At 40.2% G+C, this 19,008-nt stretch overlaps 1 protein-coding gene across 1 annotated transcript in view; it reads right to left on the minus strand.

Moving 5' to 3' along the window:
- LOC105441117 (autism susceptibility gene 2 protein-like) overlaps window positions 1-19,008 on the minus strand; it is an 88,178-nt gene that overhangs the window by 47,917 nt on the left and 21,253 nt on the right. The window contains exons 5-6 of the mRNA XM_030992521.1: window positions 9,340-9,826; window positions 920-1,212 (exon numbers count right to left, since the gene is read on the minus strand). Of these exons, the coding sequence (XP_030848381.1) occupies window positions 920-1,212; window positions 9,340-9,826 (780 nt within the window). The remainder of the gene's footprint in view (window positions 1-919; window positions 1,213-9,339; window positions 9,827-19,008) is intronic.

Here is a 19,008-nt window from a genome sequence, read left to right on the forward strand (position 1 = left end):
TGAATTTGTGCACTCTCTTTTTGCACTATTTGAGAGACCTAAATCAACTTACAAATCCATACATTCTCTTCCCTGTACATGCGGGGCCATCAGCTTCGTGCTGTCTCTCTATTTAACTTTATTCCATTTAGCTTAAGTTATGGATAAATGGCTGATCAATTACAGATTTGTTACAGAGGGGAGTGACCTCGAGATTTTCCATAACCTATACCTGCCTGCATAAATCCACAATCCATCTACAACTCTTCAACAATTGTTGCATTATTCTCTCTGCATTCAAAATCCATCTGTTTGTTTCTCTCCAATTTTCGCTTAATTCGGGAATGGATGTCAGTAAAAGGGCACGGCTCTATCGTAAGTACCCCCATGTTGATGTTTTCTCTATCGGCTGACATTTTGTTTTAATTTTCTCTGAGTGTCCAAGCGAATGTTCGTATGCTATATTGATACTCGCAATGATTGGTTAAGCATTTGTGCATCCCTTACTTTGTTATCGTCCTTGAGTATGTCCTAACCATTTTCATTTTAGGGGCAAAATTAATTTAAAAAAAAAAAAAAAAAAAATTCAAGGAAAAAGAACATGCAATGCAGTGACTTTGAATGTCAAATTTTACCAATGTAATATGCAGTAAATCTACAATTAGGGATAAATATTTACATGTGTAAAATTCTTGTGCGTCTAATCAATGTATCTTCATGTAACTCTACAACATTTATAATCCAAAACATTGAATTATTACGTCTGCACTCTTTTGAATACAATGCATTCTATGATTGGAGGGAAATTATATTTTATCCTTATTCGTCTTCATTGAATTTAAGGTTACATACTGTGAACATGTTTTGAGCTACTATCAATATCTATAATAATTATTTTTGCAATGTTTGTAATTATAGCTATACTTTCTAAGATACTCACGTGGATAGTGCGCCGGTGGCTGCTCTGAATATTGAGGGGGTTGTCCCTGGTTGGGGGCTGCGAGTGGCGTGCTCGATGTCAGTGGTGGGGGTGGTGGCAGCAAGGGGGATGAGAACATGTGGGGGTTGGGATGATTGGGTGGAGGGCCCTTAGGCTGCTGGCTATTGTGTTGCTGCTGCTGCTGCTGCTGCTGGTGGTACTGGCCGTTGGGGTATGGCTGAAGGGAAGAGGGCCGATGGGTCGGGGTACCTCGTGCCCCTGCTCCGTTGGGCGGCCCAATGTGACCAGAATTACTGTGAAAAAGATAAGATGTAGAAAAAGATGGTTTGCTATTAATTGTTCATTAATTGTTTCTTTCATACTTGAATAACCCTTACATGGTAGAAATGTTTCAAAAACACATCCTGTCCAGCCATTACAAACAGGCAAAACAGCTTATTGAACAAACAAGTGAAACATTTATTTAAATAATTATAAGTGTTGTATATATTCAATTGATGATGTTGTACTTAACAATGTTAGAATAGAATATACAACTGTATCATATGTGATAGGTACTTGATATGTCCCCCTAGTGTATTGAGGGAAAGTGTATCTCAGTTTTGTCAATACGCACATTTCTGAATCGTCATGGTATTTGTGAGTCATTTCCACAACTGCAAGGGTCAAATTTCATATTCTGAAAGCCTCCCACATGATTTATCATTCTAGGTGGCAATATTTATAACTGATATCATATGTTTCTATTAATATGTTTCACATGGAATAACTCTTATTGACACCATTCTGGAAGCAGTCCTGACAATATCAATTTGAAACACAAACAGCTGATGGTTCAGAAGGAAATACCATTTGTCAGAATTAGAGACAACCCAGCATATGTTTTGTTTTGGCCCATTTCATAAAAAAAACTACATGTATATAGGCCTATTAGCTAATTCTGGCCTTAGTCTATGAGAACAAGCATTTAAAGAGATTGGCTGAAGACAGCGGTTGCAAATGATAAGCTTATGTGATGAGTGGATGAATCAGATTCGCAGCTCAGATGGAAGAGTTTATTTCTGTAGCAACTTATTTATTATTACACATTCTTCCTTACTTCATGGCAATAAAGATATCACCAATTATAAAATATTTCTTTTCCTAGATATTGAGTACCAAAGTAACTTCCACTCATTTACAAATGATACACCAAAGAAAATGAATACCTCCTAGATTTCTAACTCTTCATAAACTTGTGCCAACAAAATTATCTTTTCACTTTTATATCCATAAATGGTTATGAAAGATCCGAAATGAAACACAAAGATGATATAAGATTTTCAAAATTCGCTTGAACAGAACCAGAGCAAAAATTAAATTCTATCCATTGTAATATCCAAAGATGGATTGAAAAACCTCAAATATAACACACAAAGAAAGAGATTGTCAAAGAATATCTAAGAGCCACATAAGGACCTTCATAACCAGTGCAAAATGATGACTGCAAACCTTTCCTCCTATATATCCACCATTCCTATTGATTGCCGATGGATGCTATTATTTTTTCCCCCAATGTATGTTTCCGAACTCATTTCCTGGCGAAGCGTAGCCGCGTATTGATTGCCATTGATTTTCTTTTATTCGTGGTCGATGAGTGTTTCAGGTCGCGGCAACGCTAGAGATGCTCAATTTCGTCCTTTCCCCTGAAATAGTGAACTTGCAATCACGTTCTTATAAATGTGCCCAGCGTGTCGTAATCTCCTTCACGTATGACATTCGATCGGTAAGAGGGGGAAAAAACAGAGAGGCTAGAATCTAGATTAAATCTATCATTCATTACCCTATTTGCATATTGAATAAAGAGCATCTCAGATTTCTTCATCCCTTTGACGATACAGCACTGGAGAGAGAAGAATGGTGTGGCATCTCTAATCACATTTGTGATTTGTATTCCGTACCCAAAGCCTGGGGGTTACAAACTCTACTTGATTGATCAACCTATTACTATACTTTGAACAACATGGGGAGGGGGAGGGGGAGTCACTCTTCTTGTGTAATCTCACGATCATACCTACATGTATTTTTAATAACCCCCACCCCTAAATTTATCAAATTCATGACAAAAAAACATAAAAAATGAAAAATAATCACTTATGAGCTATTTCTCTTTTTATAGGTTTTTCTACATGCATTGATTATAACAAGAAAAAGAAACCAATTAAAATTGAAGAATAGAAAGAATTTTTTTACAAAAGACAACATGAAATCGACAAGAACTATGAAGATATGCAAATGAAATTAAGTTCAAAATTGTAACAACACCAGTCCTCTTGATCTAAAATCTTCTATGTTTATTCTACGAAAAAGATCCCCGAAGATGCAAGAGAAAAGATCATATATTCCTTACTTGTCCTAAATCAGACTGCATTCCTAGTGTTACAATATATTCCACTCGTTCATTTAGAATGCATGTATAAATCCAATCCAAGACCACAACTTGTCATGTTTTTCTCCTCTCTCAGAGTTATTATTTTTCCAGCTTCCTGCAAGATATCACAAACATGGCGTCGATGCTCCGAAAATACATCCAATCGACTTGAATCCAAAGAGAGAGAGGTAACACCATCGATTGATCACCATCGACGGCAATTCACCAAAAAAAGTGAGTGGAAAGCCCAAGAAATCTCCACGGAAGTTGAGCATTCTACGATGGGTGTCGGGAGATCTCCGTGGAGGGTTAGGGGGGCTTAGGTGGAAAGCGTTTCCAGCAGATCACTAAAGCTACTCTCGAGTCCTTCTCCCCTATCACGTGTTGATTTGCCCTCGCTTGTCTTACGACCAATCCAATGCACTCTTGACTGTGATGCACAGCGGGGCTTGTTTCCACTGACAACATACTTCATCTAAAACACATCTAATCTATGCTATACAAACACTTGCTTGTCTTGCATGCTCATAAATGGAAACAAGCAACAGATAAACATGACAATGGTAACATTGTAAGTGAGTATATTACATCCGGATACAGTAACCAGCAACTGGTATGGAGAGAGAAAAGACCTCCAAATATACTTCATATTGTGCAAATCACCAATATCATTTGTGGTGTTGAACAATTCAATGTATATGTTCACAGTCTGAAAAAAAATTTATTATACTATTTTTGTATGAACAAACAGTAAAATTGAATGTCAAAGTAGGATGACAATCTTTATAATATAATAAGGAGTTTTGTAAACATACACTCACCTTATAGTCCTACAAGAAGAAAGTAAGACTTAAAAACTCTACAATGGAAAGCGTGGCATTCTGCGATATTCTTAATTCCAGTAAGATGTTTCCAATCTGTTATAATTCACAACAATGTCTCCAAGCTCCTGATTAATGTAGCAATTGATCAGTAATGTGACGGCACACCCCTACCGGCAATTTCCATGTATCATGTTGCAATGGGAATCACAAGGAGTTGAAAGTAGCATAGCAAGCTAACTGGGTATTTCCAACGATTTAATCCATGATCGGGGAGAGCAACCTATCTGAGATTGTTAGAGGAGGAGGCGTCAGGCCCTCCTATAAGATGGATGATTGAGCCAAGGTGCAAATCCAAGCAACTCACTGGCAAGTCCCAAATGACGATGACTTGTCATCATCTCGGCAATACAGGGCCGGCGCTTCTTATTCCACTTTGCATGTGTCTCCCCGCGCACCAAATAACACTAGATCAGCTGCAAATCTGTAGAATTAGGGTCCCTCTCTGCTGTAAGCCGATGAATCGGTGGGTTCAGCTGGAGGGATTAGGTGGGGGAAGCAGGGAAGCGTCTCCTTGATCCCAAGGCAACTTAATCTCGCCCCAAGCTGATCCTGAAGAAAGCCTTTCACCGTTTACCTCCTTGTTTTGATCATAGTCTACCTGAGGCTATAGAATGCTGGGTAGGCCGGCACAGCTAGCTATGCATGGCTGGATGTGAGGTGTTCCTGTGAGCTAGTCACTTGCCCCTTTGCTATGAGAGCACACGTATCACTGATATCCCTATCCACAGAGTCATTACGATGATGGGCATTAATGGATGAATAACGCTCTCAGCTGTCTCGTGGGGTCTCCACTCATCACCGCCTTTGTCAGTCGACGCAAACGGCAACACACGCCGCGAGCGCCAAGTCAAGCGGTGAGCTCAGCGAGAAAAAAAATTCAGGCAGCAACAACACCCTTCACTAGGCAGCCTTCCAAAACAGGAGCATCTCTCAATCTCTATCAGGCCGCATAACAACGACAACAACCGACAAAATTCAATTATTACCCAGGCGCTTTCTCATAAACTGGAACAAACTCAGTTTGTCACATTTCCTGCGCGGTTAATGTCATACCGGAGAAGGTAATCGGAGCCCCGGCGATGATGATATCGGGGAAAGACCGAGGTAACGGATCGTTAAGCACCAGAGCCTGGCTTAGGAATTGATGATCCTTTGTAGCGAGGAATGACCTAATTTACTCACATTTCCTGCTAATTATGGACCAGCACAAACATGTGTCTCTGAGGAACCCTCGTCCTTCATAACCCCTTCTCATCAGGGAGCCACTACCCCACCCTAGAGACTACCCCTATCTCACCATTTGACGAGGAGGGGGGTGTGGTGAAGGGGGAGATTTGTTCCCAATTTCCTCCTCAAATCATCCAATTACTGTTGCAAGAATCTGCTCCTGCGTAGCTACACAAAAATGAGAAGCATCACAAATAGACAGCAGGCTTGAAGACTTGCTTGGAATTTGTCATTTGTGCCCTCCCTCTCCATTTCATCCCAATTATAGCGAGGAATTCAAAGCGAATGCTAGCAGTCGTAGCGTGATAAACAAACAGAGATGAAGATCATCACCAGTAATTTGTTTGGACGTCTTATCGGGCTCACTTCTCCCTCCTACATCCTGCTGATCTATGAACATTGAATGGATGGTTTGGGACGTTTCCCCTCTCCATCCCGACCGACCCGCACGCTACTCCACTCCACTAATCTGCCAAATTGAAAACAGCAACGCCTTTCAAACCAACATCAAAAACATTACGCATCATCTCTTCCCATGTAATCTCCCGCTATCTTTCTCTCACATCCATTGAATTATCATCAAACTGACTTGTCGCCTGGATATTCACATCATATACATTAACAAGCTGCGGGCAAGGCATGTCAACAATGCAAGAAAAAACAAAGGATTTGCTAATTCTCATCGAAACTACCTTGTTGCGGTCGTATTGCTTGAACTTCAACTACCGAATTCCCAGACATATCCACTTCCAAATTTGATTACAGCTCTTCCAGTAGGATATATATTTGGTCACTGATGTCAAATCAGACAGTGAAATCATAGATCGTGTAGGGTGGGGGGGGGGGGCAGGGGGAAGGGTTACCCTCTTAGATTTAGGTTTCACGACAAGAGTGTTTTTGAACCCCCTTAACTTCAAAGACATCCCAAGAGATCTGTCTTCATAGAAGTGGGCGGACAAGAGCGTGACAAATTTCCTTGACTGATTATGGGTAAGGTAAACCTCTTGTAGCATCTATCACAAATGAGAATGGATCAGGGTATTAGTATCCAGGGATTAAGACAGAGGTCAGAAAAAGTGTTGTGGGGGGGGGGGGGGGGGAAGGGGATAATAAATGACCATCAAGGAAGGAAGGAACTTGTTTTGTTTCTTTCGGGAGGGTCCTGATGACAGAAGTCTAGTAAAAGACAAATCAACAAGAAAATTTGAGTGAGGAAAAAACAAAGGAGGCTTCTATGTCAATCAAAGAAATACAGCACTGATTTTGAAATTTCATTATTGGACAGAGCAAGAGTGAGAGAGGGTGAGAGAGGGAGAGAGAGAGTGTTTGTATATATATATATATATATATATATATATATATGTGTGTGTGTGTGTGTGTGTGTGTGTGGTGTAAAGAGAAGAAAGAGTATAGAGAGAAAAAGAGTAGAAAGAAGGGAGAAGAGGCGGGAAGACAAAAGAAAAGATTTGAGGGGAGAATGAAGGGGTCGAGAGGTGAGAAGAGTGAAAGGAGAAGATCAACCCATTAAAATGGTGACACGCACATCTAATGCGACATGACAGAGATGTGGGGGAAGGGAGGGAGGGCGGTGTCAGTTCCTACGTGAGAAGCACAAGACTATGAGGCGGTTTCTCGACAGTAATCCCCGGGATTAGGGTTAAGAGGGATCGTAATTCTACACGTTACAATCAAGGTCACCGACAGATCATGGTAGATGGATGCGGTGAGATGAGAGTCTACGTAAAGGGAAACACTCATTATGTTCAGGTGATAGGTGCATAAAACCACACAATTAACACTGCAGGAATAGCAAGCAGTACAAGGATTAGTTCCATGGAATTCCTATAAACCGTTTCTATTAACGTCCTTTCAGCACCTGTTAATACGTAATTAAATCTCAGTCATTAATTGAGTTTAATTGTAATTACTATCAACTGTTATATAATAGAATTCTGATGGGGCGAGTTTTCAGTCGACAGCTTAACCTACATTAATTCTGAAACCCAACCCAAAATATTCAACACCCAAATCTAATAATATTCATTTAATCTCTTCATGTTTATATTATTTTGATTCATATCATCTTGATTTATTATTTATCATCAATCATTGATAAAATATCAATATCGATTTATAACTTGATCTCTCTTGCTTCCTTCTGTTGCTTCCATTTTTACAATTTCCTATTTCCATGACATCATAATGTTATTCAATCTCTACTCACATTTTCTATATAATTTATTGCTGTCAATAATTGATGGTCAATAATAAATGGGAGGATTGGGGGGGGCAACAAAGGGACAATGAAAAAGCCGTTGTCATGACCTGAACATTATCGAGGGGGCATTCCCCTTTCTGTTGCCTTCACTTCTCATCTCCGCCCCTAATTGGCTGCGTCTTCTCCTTCATCGTTAAACAAGAGCTCTCTCTCATTCTCTCTTGCACATAAGACAGCAGCATTAATCCAATCAATTAACTAATTAACAAGCAGAGACAAGGTATAGAAGGGTTGTTAATAGCCCCACTACCCCTACCCTCTACCACCTGTTGGCTGAGTCACACTGGTAACAGATGAATGAATAGTCCCTAACTCTGACTCATCCATACCCCTATATACTATCATTGATAGGTGAGGCGCACAGGTCTTACTCTAACTATGCAATTCCAAAGTAACAAAATAACTTAAAAAGTATCTAGATGTTCTTTCTAGAGGTACACTTCAGTTATATCAAGTCATCTCAGGAATACAATTTCTGCTGTAAATCTCTTTGTACTATTTAAGACAGTATTTGAGGGATGAAGAAAGCTCTTTTCTGAACATTTTGTCCCTTTGAAGTACGAGAAAAAGAGTTCTTTCATTTCAGCATTTTTGGTCTTATATTGGCTTGCAAATAATGTACTCTATAAATTTAGCTATCTAATTCCTTTTACTATCCTCTCTTTCATGTTCACTTTACAAACGAGAATGATCCTCTTTACAATCGTGAATGATTAAAGACTTATATGAACATCAATTTGTCTACAACACTTACTTCAAAATAGGCTTCTTGGCTCTCTAGCCCATCTATGTGAAGTTCCAGTCATCGTATGTCCACACCAATATCTCATGAAGCACTTACAAGAAAACCTTTCTTTCGCTGGTGGAAAAATAGGGGCCCAAACCATGAAAAGTGAGCAATCGCTTTAATGCCAGGCATCGGAAAGGCACTCTATCGCACAAAGATATACATCTGAGCGACATTTCTAGGGAGAATCACACATTATGAAGCCGTCTTTCAATGCACTGTTGACATTCAGTCGTGACTCATCAGAGGGAGGGCTTGCTTTGGGTGCAGAAAACAGCAGGGGGGAGTTCCCTGATGCTCGGTGACAACTAACAAAAATACCCAGCTTCCTTCACATGCTGTCTTGTCACCTTGAATGCTGCCATCTTGGGATCAATTTATGCCAGACTGTTGAGTTTGGTTTCCTAAGTCACCACTTTTACAATAATTTATGATTCTTTCATTACATCCTACACTGCTGAAAGTAGCTTCAGTAAATGAGCAAAAAGTTTCCTGATCTATGATTCAATCTTTTAAAAAAATTTTTTTTTAATTGCTAACTAAATCATGATCAACATATCCTTTTGAAATTAAATGTAATGTTGCTACAAGCAAATTTATTGTGAAAATTGCAAACAAATCCTTTTCTTTTCTTCACCAATGAGATAATCATTTATATTTCTGCAAATCACAAATATTTATGATGCTGTTTGGGCTTTCACTTGCAACAACATCAAAAAAGTTATTCCATGTAAACACACCTTTTAGGATATACTTGAGGATGCCATGAGAGTAAGATCAATTGTACTGAATGTAATGACTTCAAGGTGTAAATGAAAAGAGATAAAAACATACCTATTCCAACCAGGTCCTTTACTAAAGCCGCTTCCTCTATTGTCTCCTCTGTCCAGTGAATGGTCTCTCTGTATAAGTCTCTCGTTCTTCCTCTCCTTCAGGGTAGGATCCTGATGGATCAGCTCCTGGGGTCTACCAGGAAGCAGATCCTGATGGGCAGGGCGGGGTGGACCCCCTAGACCCTGAGAAGCGAGACGGGCGTGGTGGGCGGGGTTACTCTGGATGACATTGCTGCTGATGTTGGAGGCAGAAGTGGTAGTGGTTGTGGTGGTTGTGGTAGTGGTAGAGAATGGATGGTGGGGCAGCGAGGCTGCAGCAGCGGTTGCTGTGATGACTGAGTTGTTGTTGATGATCGTGTCTGGCTTGGCAGCGTTGACTGGAGGAAACGGGTGACCTGTGGGTGGGGGTATTGCTGACTCCAGAGGGGAGGGACTCGCATCCCCGTTGAGCTGGGGTGTGGTGGAGATGAAGTTCGGCACTGGGTCTCCTGAAAGAACAACACCAAAATGAATTAAAAAAATCATACTCACCAACTGATATAAGTGCTCCTACTAAAAAATAACAAAATGCATGAAAGAAAATGAAAGAGAAATTGCTCTTCCTTCTATCAAGGACAATACTCTTAATACAAGTGCAATCTCTACATAGTGCATCATCACTTTTGGATTTTCTGATGGAAGTTGTTGGGACATTTTACTACAAAATGATGAATCTCTTTTCTTCCTATCCTTAAAAAAACTACTTCCTCATCTTGCTATTGATCACAAACACATCTTTCCATCCTCCTAAACTCTTTCCAGTCATCCATCCCTGTCTCATTATAACACCATCAGCTCCGCAACATCAAGCATCTCCAACGCCAGCCAGCCATCATTGCCAAAACACAACAGATACAGACAAGGCAGGGTTGCATTATTTACATCATGTTATGGAATCACAAATAGTCTGAGGCAGGTAACAAACAAGCCAGCTCCCCAGCATGCCACTAATCTGATCAAGCCGTAATCTAACTTAGCCCCAATCCCAGATTGACACCAAATTGAATTCGCACACTCAGGGGGAAATAATTAACCTACCAATTTGGATTGGCATCCTCTGTGCTCAACTTATTCTTGCCATTTTTTTCTCTCCGTCCACCCCTCTTCCCTCCCCTCTACCACATCATCCAAAGCATCTCGAGAGCGTATGCTCGCCAGGTTTGCGTGCAAGGACTGAGAACAGAGGGCTTACATTTCACCAGCTTTGTTTCTAAACATGTTATGCTATTCCTTTCCCTTTTCGAGAGCTATCAATCTCTAAATTGAAACTAAATCTGTACGTGATTCCCCGTAAATTGAGGCTGCATTGTATTACATCCATCAATAACTCCCCTCCCTAGCCAATCATTTGAACCAATTCTCATGATCTGTTTAGGAGAGGCAAGGAAACTAGTGCAACCACTATCCCAAAATGCTCCTAACAGATTGCAATTTGGGGAGGAAGGCCATCTAGTCCTTCAATAGATTCACAGTAATCAATGTGATCTTCAAGACTTTTGAAACTGTCCAAGGTGTGGAGAGGGGACACTTCTCTCCAATTACTGAGGATGCTCATGACAGTAGGTCTTGGTTACGATGATCAAGGCACTTCAATCATTCATCAACTTCTTTATTTCATATGAGCAAGAACGCCTCCCCTCCTTAGTGATACAGACATAGAGGATGAAAGATTTTGGAAATTTCACAGCTAACATCACAAGTACATCCCCTCTCAAGCACTAAGAGTGTACATTTATTCAATTGATGATGCATAAAAGCACACTTGTAGTGACAACCAACACTCTCCCCTAGATCCTAACTCATTCTCACAGCAACCTACAGTGTAATTCATTTTACCTTGTATATCAAAATGCAATAAACCTCATGAATATCCTCACATTTTAAAAAGAATAAAACAGCTAGCAAATAATGGGGAAATAAGGATCCCCACTCCAAAGCGATCAAGAGCATTCAAAGGGCATCTAAAGTCACAGATGAACATCCATCACGCCCACTTGCAGCCTTCGTCTTTGGCGTAAGAAGTCAAGCAACCTTGACAGGGTTCGGCACTCGAAATTGAAAACAATTGGCTGCTAATGAAGTCTCGGCTAAGTTTTCAAGACTAATCAGTGCCCTAAATTGGCCCGATGTATGCAAGGCGGGGCTCCCTCGTTTGTCCTCTCCATAGCAAGAATCAGTGGGATGAGGAAAGATGGGTTTAGAATGAATGTGATTCGACCTGCTACCACCGGGGTTGTAATCAGGGGTTGTAATCATGTCTGGAATAAAGGTGGTAATGAGGGGGGAAGGAGCAAGGATCAGTAAATTGGCAACATGTTCAGGAACAAGATAGATTAAGGGATGGAGAGGGGGAGGGAGAGAAGAGATAGAGAGGAAGGGGAAGTGAGAGAATGTAGAGAGAGAGAGAGAGAGAGAGAGGGGGGGGATGGACAAAGAAAGAAGTTGAAAATCGAATGTATAGCAGAAAAAAGTTGAAAATTAAATTATGACAGAAAGCAGAAAGGAGAAAGAAAAAAGGAGAGAACAAAAAGAAAGGTGCACAGGGTCAAAGAGGCAGAAATGAAGAAGACAGCTAAATTGAGAATGTGAACACTAAGAGAAAAAAAAGATAGAGAGAGAAAGAGAGAGAAGAGAGAGAGAGAGAGAGAGAGAGTAGAGAGAGAGAGAGAGAGAGAGAGAGAGAGAGAGAGAGAGAGAAGGAACCCAGAGGCAGTTCCTGTCCTGAATACAGAGCTGACAGCTTTGATTTAACTGAAAAGAAACACTGGCTTATTTCGCCTGCATTATTCCCTGAACAATTGACCTCGTATATGATACATATTTTCATTACTACACATACAACAAAAGGTGAAAGTGAATCCCATGACACCGCTATGTGACAAAGACAACACTTTTTGCAGTAAATTCTTCTTATACCCCTTTCATAGTGCTTCCATCGGAGTCACACTGAGCACAGAAAAATGATTCCCCCAGCAATGAAATAACAAGAAAATTTATAGCAAAGCAACCACAACAAAAAGGGGGAAAAAACCTTATGGAATTGTAGAGATTTGTATCATTCCAAAATCCTCTCAAAGGGAAAATAGACCCCTCCCCTCCCCCAAAGAAGCTTTCAATTTACATTAAAATGGGTAAAAGCAAAGGCACAAAATAAAGAAGCTACCAAGAATTTGCAAGTCAGAGTGATTCTGAAAGGGAAAGGTCAAATGAGGTCAGAATGGATGCTGTGATGGGGATTTGTCTCCAAGTGAGATGAGTTTTGAAAGAGATTAGAGGTCTTGTCAATCTTCAGATTACTAGTATGCTACACACAGTGTGGGTGTAATTTAGTGATACCAGGATACCTTCAAGTCTTTTCAAGATACTGCCTGGAAGATGTTAGAATGATGTATGCTCTGTTACTATATGAATCATCTTTGTCTTTCTGCCTGTTTTCATCCCCAAAATAAGTCTGACAAGAATCCGTCCCTTTAGTTTCTAGAGCAGTCTATTTGGCTCATTTATCCCTAAATATTCTTTGATTTATACCTCGTTATAATTACTGAACTTTTCAGATCATTATCATCACCAACATCATATTCATAGTTTTATTGCTAAAATCAATATCGTCATTACCACTCTTTCTCATTGAATGTCAGCAAATTCTCTTTGTATCTCCAACCTCCTCATGTGAAAGTATCATTGTCATACATGACAGATACTATATTTGAAGAATAACAATCGTATGAAAGACCTTTTAACCCTTATAAAGATTCATAAATTAAAATCTTCTGCACATAAATGATAATGATCCTCTCTTGCTAAAGCTATAATCTGATCTGGTGCTACTAGGTATCGCTAAATGACTTGAAAGGTTCATCCCATTCTTTCCGGAAACCCGATCTATTTTTAACATCTTCCGCAGCTCATAAGAATCGTTTTACAACGAAGACAAAAGAGCATCAGGAATGGTGCCACGGCTCATTAGCGGAATCATCATCACATCAGCTCCCCAGAAGCAAGGATCAAAACAATGTTAGCGTGATATCAGATCAGCCATAAGCAAGCGGCTGCAGGAGCAAAAAAAAGTTGTGCAAAAAATGTCTGCATAATTAAATCAATAAATCAAATCTCGGCATCCATGTCTTCACCGCTGGAGTGAGAGGGAGCGCACAGTGAGAATTTAGGTCAAATCTATCGCGCCGCTCATCGCCGCAAATCAATTAGATTTTCTCCGGATTTGCTCCACGCCTTTGTGGTTGATGATCCTAACAATTATTTAGTAAACTGACAAATTTAGCTCGGCTGAGGCGAGCAATGCGACAGAGCTTAGCCATGAAGGGATGGCATGGGGAATATATCGCGTCTTAATATTTCTGGGATGACTGATAATTGGATTAGCAACACAGCTATTAAATCAAATGACCAAGATGGGACATCGGAATGAAATGTTATTGCAATCAGATTGATAATGACCTTGGAAACGTAGAGAGGTAGTCGTTACACCGGAAATCTATTTCATTCACCTTGCATTCCTAGTACTTACAAGATAGCCAGATATTTTCTGATATTTCAAGTATATGCTACTGCTCATTTGGTAATGTAATACCCTTACTCAAAATATAATCAATACTTTCTTCATCCATAATTTCATATTAATTTACCAAATATGGTAAACAGAAATTAAAAAATCAAATGACTTTCTTACTTGATGTCCTGGCATGTTTAATTTAGTAGTCAACTTAGTCTTCTGGTAAACTGTCCTTAATGATAATACATCATTCACATTTGTCTTTGGTTTGCCTGTTACAAATAGGGTTATTTCTGAATTTCTATGATGTAAAGGGTCATTTTAGAAGCACCAAGATACCCTACCGTGTTGGATTTGGTATCCTGAACTTATTCAATATTCTATATTTCACTGCTTGAGGGAGGAGGGATGGTTCCATATCCGCCCACAGGACATGAATAACCTCTATCATCTGGTTTAAACCTGGATGTTAACCTTCTCATGTTGGTAACATCTGGAGTCTCTAACCCTCATGTTCATACAACCACAATTTATCATATAGGTACACAATAAACCTTCACCTTTTTTCTATAAAGAAAAGTATTACAAATGTCCTATAATGAAACACATATTTGAGCTTTGTTTCGAATAAAAATTGATAAAGAATCAGATTTTTGCTCCAGTCTGAAGTTCTAACTTGTATCCGATCTCTTCACAATTAGTTTTGATATACGTTTCTTTAACCCATGTTGTTATCTAGTCACTATACATATGATGATTCATTATATGACGTTTCTTTATGCAAGTTCCCTTTTAGTCTGAACATGGTATAAGAAGCCATAGAGACTGACTGACTGACTGCATCTGAGCCCTCCTGGTGTAACGAGTTTCGATTGGTTTTCATTTCGATTGGCTTTCATCAGCCATGTAACACAGGAAGGTCACTGGGAGTGGCCCTAGTGGCCACCATGTCACCCATGTTGCCATGATGAGCATATAGAAGATTCAAAATGATGAACTAAGGACTTTATAATGGTGCTTGAAAATCACTTCGTGCATGACTGGGTAGATATTTATTAACCATGGATGCATATTCACCTTGTTTTACGGCTTTTTAAGTTTGTCAAAATTAACCAAAATTTGATTTTTTTTTTAAGTCAATTTTGAAAGCAAATGTGAGCATAAATGTATTTAGAATGGAATGGGAATGGGTTCTGGTAAGTTTCCTATCCAAATCTGATATTTGAATATGAAATTGATCATTCAAAAAAATAGTTTACATGCTTGTTGAAAATGAAAATTTTTGGTCTGATGACAAAAGATAAATTACTTCCTTTTCAATGAGAACGATTCTCCCCGGTAGTGAAGAAAAGTACACAATAAACTACCAGACGCACAGACTTAATTTTTCCTCATCATGATTCTTAACTGCTCTCATTTTATTGTCCACCTCTCCAGTAAGATTACTCATTCTCTACAAATCCATATTTCTGCTTCTCATGAAAATTTGCATCCTTATATTACAATACCACATTTTCTTAAAACCATGGATAAGTACTGCTCTACACATTTTAAATCCTACCCTCTTTTACAAACATGACTCCTATTTGCTCCTTTAATGCATGTATCGTCATGGTGACCAACTCCGAGAGATGCTCTCCTTTCTCCGCTAAGATGACAGACTCTCGTAACTCACCCCCGCTCTGTGTGATATATGAAGTGTCTGCCCAGATGACATCCAGCCGAATCGAGAACTCTTCATCTAACGGATTCACCCTGGATTATACCCCTCTCGCGGGAGCCGAATTGAATAGGGTACGATAAAAGACATGGGGATCAGATTCGCCAAGATAAATGTGCGACTGATTGGCCATAACTCATTTACTATGGAGCGTGATTCCTCCAAGGAAATAACATCTGACGCTCTAATGTTTGACTGTGTGAATAAATGATGCGGCGTTGGAGCGCAGAGTGTCGAGTCCCAGAGCTGGTTTAATTCGCCAACCGGGGCGCATTCTTTAATTCCGTGAGCTGAATAATTTAGCGCCTGTGATTTAAACAACCCATTTAGGGGCTGCATTAAGAGTGGCGAAGCACCGTCTGGGGAGGGTGAGAATATTTCATGCAGAATTCTCACTTGTGCGGATTATCTTGATGAATAATGAAGGGACCTATGCCTGGTGTGTCCACACTGTGGTAATTCAGAATGGATTCTGTCCTGTCGTACAAGGCCATAACAAAGTCAAGCTAACAACCTTTGATCTTACTCGATCAAATTCATTGGACATGAGGTGCACATGTGTGTTAAAATAAAGATTTCTCTAGACTTATATATACATATGTACATACTTTTTCAGAATGACTGAAAATGTTTCAAAGTTAACAGATATCATGGACTCATATCCGGTAAATATCAGACATAGTATTTATATTTTAGTAGTGTTTTCCCATCAGATTAATTTTGTTATTGTTGCTCATTTTCTCTCCCAAGTCAATAAAATGATTAACATCATATTGAAATAATATGCAAATATGGTGCAACTACTTAAATTCAAGTATCTTCAGAACTTCCACCCTGTACTCTTCTTTCAACAATACCGTTTTCTGAAGGCTATGGAAAGAAAGGATAGGATCAAATTGGATCAGCAAGTTTCTTCTCATTAAAGTGAAACAATTAAAACCTCTTTTCCCATATTTGAGCAAATGTGCATGTCATTTTACCATACAACACACAATATATCACAATGCAGCACCCCCCCCCCCCCCCCTCCTCCTCCACCCCCTCGATAAAATCGGGAGCGTGGCAGCATCTACTGACTGTTCCTACTATTAAAGGGTGCCCTCCCACCGAGACCCACAAATTACCAGTGTCTGTCTACACAGCGTGGGTCTCCATGGCTTTCCCCATTTCTAACTTGGAAGCTTGCTAATTCCATGCTGAGCATCCCTCCATGCCTCGGCCTAGCCCCGACCGGGATGAAATTGGAAAATGAATTTCCGAGACGTGAATCATTCCATTTTGGAACAATTGTTGTATTTGCTCAGAGGAGGGGGTAAGACAGGTGAAGCGGGAGGTCGAAGGTCGAGGAAGAAGAGAAATGCGCAGCAGGATACGATACAGTCCTTGCGTTTTGAAAGGTATGCAGGCCTGTTGCAGCTGTATGTTTTCGTAATACTATTCAATCGAAATGCCTTTCTATTACAAGAGTCAATTAGGTATTACAGGATCTTGAACAGGCAATGATACATATGTAATTTTATCAAAAATTAGAAAATGAAATCCTTTCACCACTTTTTGACTGATATGAAAAGTTGCAAATAGACTTTTGTTCTAATTCGATTCATGTGCAGAGTGAAAAATTACAAAGTCCATCTGGAAAAGAAAGATGTCACCCTAAAGCTCAAAACAAAAATCATTTAAATCAAAGCAACCCTTCAACTACCGGTAACACTTTCTATAAGTTCCTAGGTTTGAATGAGTCTAAGGCCTCAATTCTGACAATAGCCTTGAGTATTGATATTTTTACCAATTATAAACAATTATACCCAAATTACAACCCTTTCCTGTTACATTGATGCAGACCCATACTACTCATCAAACTTCATGACACTTTATCTTCAAAGATAGACATTGAGGGGGCATTGATGCACCTGCGACAGTTTGCTTCATAATTTACACGCATGTGTCAATCCTAACGAAAAAGGGGAAGAAATTACACAGAAAAAACATGGAATAGCCTTGGTTGACTTTATACATGAGCAGGATGCAGAGACATTGCCGCATGTTGCTTTTGAGGCAACGAATGTTGAATTTGACAGGGTCGAATTAAGGTCTCGGCAGGGGGACGGAAACCGGGTCTAATTTGTAATTATGACGGAGCAATAATGCTCAAGGCTTTAAAAGGTCTCCTGATAAAGGTAAGTGGTGGGTGATGTCAGGGGTTTGAAGATTCTCCCCCACTCGCAAATTATAATGCTCTTGAAATAATTCTAACAATCATCTAATGAGTGGGGAAATATGTATAATAGAATTTTGAGTATGCCAATTGAGCATAATCTACATGATCACAGGCAGAGTCTAAATGAATCCTCCATCAGAGGTTGTTATATAAACAAAAGACTGGGTTTGAAGAAATTGAAGTCATGACTTTCCAGAGAGTTTCAGCAGGACGTGAACGGACCCACTACATAAACGGCTGACTGTATCAACAACAGCTGTCAGAATGAATTTGTACAGCTAGCCTGATTGAGAACAAGCTCCCCCATCAAAATGAGTTAATACTCCAGCCCTGCTGCGTTGGTTGGCTCGCTGCCTGCGAAGAAAACAAAATTCAACTTTATTGGCGCTAATTCTATTATGACTTCATCTGTGCTTTCTTTGACGGGACACGGCCAACAGAAGGAATAACAGCGGGGAATTATTGAGGGTTTCCGCAGAGGAAAATGCGCCAAATAAATCAACATGATTTAACAAATTTGGTCAGATTAGCCAGGACAAAGCTAGGTGACTTTACCACTTGGATCAAAGGATTACAAGCCTACGACTGTCTGTGAATGAGCTTTATCTTGTCAAATAAGGCTTGAGTGTGATATGGGGACACAGTCGGGTATTGTCTCTCTCCAGCACTTGAGGGCTCTTGTCGCGCTGCTCCCTCGAGCGTTTGATTTCGGACAACTGTCTCGGGCTCGCGAGGGAGGAAAGGCGTAATTAGCCACCGCAGTATTGATTCCAGAAAGTGCAACCGATGTGTCGCCTGGAATTATCCTCACTCAAGGCACTTGGCGGGGTAATGCATGGGATGAGTATTCCTTACTAGCAGTCTAGCACCAAGCAACCATCAACACATGGTGGTTGTGTGATCAGTAAATATTCCCTCCCTCTTTCCCTTGGTAGAGTGCAAGCTTACACCACCTCTAGGGAAGCCCTGCAGCTATTGTAGCTGACCCCTTGGTATTAATGCTTCATAGGCCAATGACTGGATACCATAACTCATTACAATGCATCGCAAATAGAGGGCTCTCTTCGATGATGACATCCATTCCGGTGCGGGATCAGCTCTCTCCGCTCAGCAGCAAAAACAGGACCGGGCCCGCCACACACCACGCAGATGGCGCGGTTCCCCAAGGGCGAGAGCCCCCAAG

This window comes from Strongylocentrotus purpuratus, unplaced genomic scaffold, assembly GCF_000002235.5.
Source record: "Strongylocentrotus purpuratus isolate Spur 01 unplaced genomic scaffold, Spur_5.0 spur5_scaffold_2, whole genome shotgun sequence".
In the NCBI taxonomy this organism is placed as follows: domain Eukaryota; kingdom Metazoa; phylum Echinodermata; class Echinoidea; order Camarodonta; family Strongylocentrotidae; genus Strongylocentrotus; species Strongylocentrotus purpuratus.